This window comes from Poecilia reticulata, linkage group LG13, assembly GCF_000633615.1.
Source record: "Poecilia reticulata strain Guanapo linkage group LG13, Guppy_female_1.0+MT, whole genome shotgun sequence".
NCBI lineage: Eukaryota > Metazoa > Chordata > Actinopteri > Cyprinodontiformes > Poeciliidae > Poecilia > Poecilia reticulata.
In genome coordinates this window covers 4,964,386-4,971,773 of record NC_024343.1, presented here as the reverse complement: position 1 = coordinate 4,971,773, position 7,388 = coordinate 4,964,386, and the positions used below count along the sequence as shown (strand labels likewise).

Sequence of the window (7,388 nt, the reverse complement as noted above, 5' to 3'; positions counted from 1 at the left end):
GGAAGGAAGGAAGGAAGGAAGGAAGGAAGGAAGGAAGGAAGGAAGGAAGGAAGGAAGGAAGGAAGGAAGGAAGGAAGGAAGGAGTAGAAAAGACAGAAGTGGAGCACAATCATACAAGAGAAAGCTAAAAAAGGAGGGGAAGAGACAGAGAGGAAGACGGGATGACAAAAAGAAGGGAAGGGGACAAAGAGATGGACAGACGGAGGGAAGGAGGAGACTTTAATAAACGAGAAAAAAAAGATAGAAAGTAAGAAGGAAGAGAGGCATGGCGCAACAAAGGAAGTAAAGGACACAAGGAAAGATGAGAAAAGGAAAATTGGAAGGAATAAGGAAGAAGTTACAAATGACAGAATGGTACATGTGAGGAATTACGGCAGGAATAAAGAGAGTAATGAATCGAGGAAGGACAAAACTGAAGACGCATTGAAGGAGAGATGGGAGGACACAAGGACGCAAAGAAAGCATGTAAAAAATAAAGGAAAAATAAAGGAAAGGAAGGAAGCAGGAAGTGAATCAAGGAGTAATATGACGAAGTGCATTTCGAGTGAAAGGAAATATTACACAAGCAGGCAGGGATGAGAGAAGAAAAGTGATGTGTAACGTTGGGAGAACAGAAGGAAGAGAGGAAAAACTAAAAAACAAATGTAAGGCAAAAAAGAATAATGTCTTCAAAGTTTCCTAGGAAATGAAAACTTTTAAAAGGATGAAACATTAAACATCAGTAAACTGTACTGCGATAGAACCAAACTACTATAACCCAACCAACCAATTATGTCGATGTTTTTCGATGAACACAAGCAAAATATTCCTGCTTCTCTCCAGCTAAACTAAATTTGAATGAACCTCTCCACAAACACATAAAAAGAAGAAAAAATAAAAAATAAATAAATAAAATTTTTAAAAAACGGAGAAAGCCCGTCTTCCTGTGTCTTACCTTCTGTTTCAGTGTTGTGATAAGGGATCTGCTTTGGGATTTCTTCAGAACTCCTTTTGAGCTCTGAACAAAGAAGAAGAAGAAAAAGCAGAAAAGATATTCAGGGCCTCCTTTTCTACCTCAACAAGCATTTTTTTTGTTTGTATTCATATCTGGGTTTCATTAGGTAGTGAAACACCGAACACATTAGCACCTAGAGAGTCTTCTAAAGCCTAAAGCCTCGGAGCTGAAGTAGGCGCAACAAACGGCACTCAATAAAACATCATACAGCTGAAGAGAGCCAGTGGGCGAGAGCTGCAAAAACAAACCAGCTAGAAACACTTGGAGAGAAAAAGCCTCAGAGACAGAATGAGGTGAAGGGGATCACCGCCGATGTAGGACTACATTAGAGCGGATAGGAAACCCTGATGCACTTACACCCACCGCGCCGAGACGGCAGGCGGGAAACCGAGAATCTCTAAAAATAAGACAAGACGCGAGCGACAAAATGAAATATTAAGCAACATTTCAGAGTTTTTCTTTTTTTTTATAGACCGTCTTCACTCTCTTCCCGTTTTGACATGCTTCGGATGAAGATGCGTAAACCGTGCGGAGGAGCTCTGCGATCTGTTCGCCGTGTACGTTTTGACCAGGCAGGAGCTGGTCTGCTCCTTTACTCCCCGAATCCTCCTCCGTGACTAACACGATGACCTACTTTTACTCCCCTCCTCTTCGCTTCGTTCTCTTCACATGTTGACGAAGGGTTTCTCCTCCGCGAGTGCGGCTCCCGGAAACCGCCTCGCTTGCCTTTGGGTGGGCTGTGCGGAGCGGGGCGTACCTGGCGCAGGTTCTTCTGAAGGCCCTGGTGCGTGGCTCGGAGCAGAGCTCGGATGCTGAAGCTGTCGGTGTCCTCCTTGTCCACGATCCGAGACTCCTTCAGAAGAGAATCCAGTTTCTTTCTGATGTGAGACTCCACTTGGTGATTGCCGTTGCCCTAAGAGGAAGGGAGAGCTCAGTTTTCGAGACAGATGGCAAACTGAAACGAATTTCAAAGAGCCAGGCCTGAAAGGAGGTTTCTGACTGCTGGCAAAAATGTCCTTTTCACATTTTGACAGATTACAACCACAATCTTTCATGGTTTTACCGAGGAATGTATGTGACTGATGAACTTGGTGAAAGGAAATTATACACAGTATTTTTAAACAAATACACACTTTAACCCTTTCATGCATAGCGGTCACTACAGTGGACAGCTATCTAAAAGCCTTTTTTTTTTTGCTTCTTGTGGATTTTTATGTTATAAATGCACACAGACCACTAAAATGGACACTAATGCATCATAAAATACACTATCATCTACTAGCCATCAGCTGAAAATGCAAGAAATTATTTTTGTTAAATCCAATATGGCTGACAGACAAAAAAGGATGCCAACCGACCCGGTCCCTCCTTCTACTGTAGACAACTCTTGTGGGTAGAAAAAAATATTGTGACATCAGATAACCCCTAAAGAACAATACTACTGATGTATTTTTCAAATAACTTTGTATTTGGAGAAAATTACAATTGATCACCTAAAAAAATAAAATAAAATTAAGATTTTTTTACAAAAATTATTTGTTTTATGCCTTAAGGAAATAAAAAAAAGGAAAAACACAAACGATCATAATTCATGCATGAAAGGGTTAAAATCTGGCGTACGCTGGCTTATTTTAACTCGCCTTGCCTGCTGTTGCAGTACCAGCTGCCAATCCTTTGGGGTATGTCTCTTCCAGCTTTGCACATCTAGACAGTAACTGTGCTTTTCTATATTCTGATAATGTTTTTTAAAAAAACACAATTTTGCAATTGTGATGTTTCCATTAAATAAGAAATGCAATTCAAATCACACATGAATAAGCCTGCTCACACGATAAGTCATTAAAAACCATGGATGGTAACACTTAGAGTGCCCTTTATATTTGGGAGCAGATGCAACGTTTTGTGGAAACTGTAGTCTGATATTTTACAGAAGAGCCGACAAACTGAGCTGTTGATGATGCTGTGAGGCCTCTGGTGGAGCCAGCTGCTCATTTTCCATGAAGGCCAGTGGCGACAAATAAGGGCGATGCTGCTGTTTGCAAACTGCGTAAAAAAGTGTTTCCATTGCAGTTTTGTAAAATACACAAATGTCGATTCGGCTGAAAAACCAAATCATCCTAGTCCAAAAGAACTTTTCATCAAAAACATGAGTTGTTTTGAAACTGGAGTGTGTCCATTTAGCGAATTAATTTTTGTAATTCCAATTTGCACAATCTTTTTGGTCAATGGATACACAGATACAGATATTTTATTTGCCACTTGTTCTATGGAAACTAAATGAAGTTTCAGTCCAATTAGATGAAGAACATCCGTGAAGAGCAATTTTCCAAGTCTTGTGAAGGACTCTCTCAATTGAAGTCAGATCCAGACATTAACTGTGTCACTCTGACACATGAATACAGATTTGATGCTCCTGGTTGTGAGACGGTGGACCGCTCCAGAGTCTGGTAGCCTGAATCAAGGTTTCTTCCAGATTGCCCTGTTTTTTTCTTCTTCTTCTTTCCATCTCAACCCATGTTTCCACAAACTCCGATTAGTTTTCTTATTCCCTCTGAAGAAAAGTTTCCTCAGAATTTTCAGGTGATGTGGAGTGTTAGAGTTTATGTAAGAGTAATAGAGAAAAGAAAGCCAAAGACAAGTGCAAACCTAACGTCTCTGTGGAAAAGAAAATTTGAATAAAAGAAATTGGAAGTATATGGTTGCATTGTGGCAAAATGTGAAAAGTCGAAGGGCTTTATAATCTCTTTTTTAAAACTAGGAAATGCCTAAGAGACAAAAGCACTAAAATTTTCACTTTTGACTGCGAGTCCAAAGGCAAAGAATAAATTACCCAGAGGATGGGTAGCACTCTGTCATTCTGCAGCATGACGACCTGCAATTAGACGTCTGCATCTGTGGTAGTACCTCTGTTTCTTTGTCTCTCCTTCATTTCATTTAGCACTAAATGTCAGACGACAGTGGCATGCTAATCATCAGCAATAAAACAAAATACATTCTCTCCACACTCCTTCTGTCTCTTTTACATAAAGGGTGTGGTGGAAAATAAATTACTACAAGTTATCATCTGCTCATCATGTTATATTAAATGCTTGTGAACTCTCACCAAAATAACTATTTGGGTTACATGTACAAGGTTGGAAGTTGTTTTCTTCAGCTGGATCAGAACCAGACCTTGTTTTTAATTCCTTATCCTTGCTTTTTACCCAGACCTTCATTATTGATTGTCCTACAAGCTCTCTGTATTGTGCACGACATATGAAAAAACCTGATTGAGTGATTTCACCTGACAGTGCTTGGTGAAATAGTTTCTTTTCCACAACAAAGGCACGTCAGTCTGTTGGTGCAGTGCTAGCAAGTCACTGCTGTGGAAGCGTACTGGTGTAATGAGCAGAAACTCCCAGTAACCTGCCAACATCCCTTTCAAAATGGTGATGATCATCTGCTGTGGCATCTGCGGCACCGCGCCGCCAGCTTAATAAAGAGAAACGACTCTATGCTCACAAAACCAAACTGGAGAATAAGACCAGTGCTTTCACCCCATTTTAAATTTGGAAATGATGTTCCTGGCACCGCAGTGCCAGACAATATCAACACACCATGATGACTAAGGATGAATGTGAAAACGGCGTGCGCTCAGCGAGTGAGCGATCCGCGTGAATCTGACTTGTGGTGAAAATGTCAGCGATGTTAGTCACGCAGGTGTAAAACCTCATGTCGAATTCAAAAGAGAAATGAAAACGCTCCTTCAGTTTTCACTTTCTTTTTTTTTTTCTACTTGTATCATTAAGCTTTGGTTATCCTAAAACATTGCTGACAATAATTACCACAAACATCGCTGGCCGATTACTGAAGTCGTTATCTCCACTGCAGCATCATCAAGATCACATTAACTAACCTCGGTTTTGTTGCCTGTGCAGGGTTGAAAAATGTGGATCCATTTGTTGGCCGAGAAACACGAAGTGAAAAAAAGCAGACTGATAAACCAAATGCAGATTTTAATTTATTTTGATGTAACAGAGGATTCTGTTTTAAGTGACCAGGATGGTTGGGATCTACAAATGTATAGCTTTCTACGTTTATATATTCAAATACTAGATGATCTGTTTGCATTTCTAATTTGTTGGTTTTTTTGATAAATGAGTCTTTAAATCTTAATAAATTAAAAAGATCCATCGGTCTCCATTTGTCTTAAATGCCTGCCAATTATGCACATTCTGTTTTTTGATTAAATACTTCTACACAAATCTAAAGTTAAATCTGTAGCGATGAAGTTTGCTCTGTTTTACACCAGAGTATGGTTTTACTGTGGATTTCAACACATCTGCTGGAGACTCTCTGTGCTGAGCAGATTCATGTAAAATCTGCTGCCTGTCTTTGTTTTGTCACTTTACACGAAACTAAAGGAATAAAATGTAGAGTAAAACTTCAACAATGCTGAAATCAGAACTCCGTGTTCTAGTTCGGCCTCAGCCGCACTGCCACACATCACGCATTCATCAAAATGAAAACTAAACTGAAATGAAAGGGGATATCTAATAACACAATCTATTAAATTAAATTAAAACTGAGCTAATGTTGCAGATGCGCAAAGCCGTGAAGCAGCTCATTAAGTTTTTCCAATGACTGACAGATTAGTTTAAGATTAGTCTTATAAATAAAAGATTAACGGAGATTCAAGTCTCACATTTGCATGGCTGACATGTTTGAGAATCTCTCTGCCACGACGTTTTAGGACTGAATAAAAGTCATGCTTGCTTAACACATAAGACACACAGCCACATTCCTGCAGCTTACATTGCTGCTTTTGAGTTTGAAGTCCTCTTCGATTTCGTCAGCGCTGTCATCGTCAGACACCTCCCCCTCCTCGGCGTCTGCAGACAAATAGGCAGGCAGGCGCTTCCCCTGGACGGAGGGAAAGAAAAAGAGAAAAACGCACTTGTTTGATCGTCGGATGTTCCACGCCGAGGGCAGCGCGGTCCCTCCCTTCAGTGTTCTGTTTACATGCAGAAGCCCACGCAGGTCGAACCTCGGGGATGGTTTAAAAATAAAAGCCCAACAATTCTGTGTTACGTGCAGGGCGGAGGGAATCTACGCTTTTCCCACCACTGTCATGTTTTGCTGTCAGTATATGGTACTCCGATACTTAAAAGCTGTTTTAGTTTTACATCAGATGGAACAGGATCTTCCAAAAAGTCTTGGTTTTATCTCTGGGTGTTTAACGAAAAGTTTTCCAAAGGTATTTTTGGGAAAATGCAGCTTGTTTTTCAACGCTGTTGTTTTGTCTTGGAGCTCTCCTATTGTTCAACGATGAGCTTTGTGGTTAAAGCTGCATTATGTAACTTTCATAAAAAATATGCTTTTTTATTATTATTATTTGTTAAAACTGTCACAGTGCCATGACAGTATTATGAGAGGCATATAATCTGTGGGAAAAAAAAAAATCAAGCTCTTGTTTGTGTTTCGGTCAGAAACAACCAATCAGAGCCAGCAGGAACCTCTTGGCGCTGTCAGTCATGCTCGTGTACGTGCTGAACAATGTGCTGATGGGATGGCGAAGAAACAAATTACCATTACAGGAAAACCGTCATCGGTGGTTATGCTAACGAGACTGAGCATTCAGGACAGGTTCTGAATGTAGGGAGCTCGCCGTTGCCTAGCAGTGCGTAGACAGCGCTAAGACCCTCCTCCTGGCTCTGATTGGTTATTTCTGACCAAGTGGTTTATCTCTGCAGATGGGCATTAGGGCCACAGAGGAAGACGCAGAGGAGGTTGATATTTTTCAGAGATCATCTACCTCATATAACCATCAAAGATAATATTTAGGAGTGACAAAAAATGCAACACCTGTAAAGGAGCAAATACTTTCTCACAGCACTGTACACTAGGCAACCTTATTGTTCCTGATGGTCTTTTATCTGAATTTCCAGCCATAGCGAAAACAAATTCTGCCACATTTAGGCACTCCAGAGGGCACATACTGTATCTCTTACTCAGGAAAACACAAACATCTGCAGAATCCCCGTGAAACTCCCTAAGAAGCTATTTGGACGCACTGAAAGCCCATTAGTGAGCCATTCTCAAAGTGTGAGTGGGAGTCAGGATTTTCCAAGCATCTTCTCCTAATAAAAACTGGAGGCTTAAAGCTTCCTGCGGTACATTTACCCGCCCTCCCGGCCAGGCACCGCCGCCCTCCGCTTCCACCGCTGGCACAAGCAGTCTATCACCCTGCTTTCTATGTGTGATGGTTCAAAAACCTTTTTATTAAATATCTCTTTCTGCACTGCTGTGCCATCCCATCCCGGCTCTGCTGGCCCACAGGCCAACGAGAGGCAGAAAGGAGGAGAGGAAAGAAGGGCAGCAGTAAAAAAAGTTTAATAAAAATCAATATCGCTCT

General features: G+C 40.9%; 1 protein-coding gene across 6 annotated transcripts in view; it reads right to left on the bottom strand.

Annotated features, from left to right (window-relative positions):
• The window catches only part of plch1 (phospholipase C, eta 1), a 73,967-nt gene that overhangs the window by 13,226 nt on the left and 53,353 nt on the right, over positions 1-7,388 (bottom strand). For all 6 annotated transcript variants that reach the window (XM_008425058.2, XM_008425059.2, XM_008425062.2 and 3 more), the window contains 3 exons: positions 5,789-5,896; positions 1,752-1,907; positions 935-997 (listed from right to left, as the gene is read on the bottom strand). In XM_008425058.2, coding sequence (XP_008423280.1) covers positions 935-997; positions 1,752-1,907; positions 5,789-5,896 — 327 coding nt within the window. The remainder of the gene's footprint in view (positions 1-934; positions 998-1,751; positions 1,908-5,788; positions 5,897-7,388) is intronic.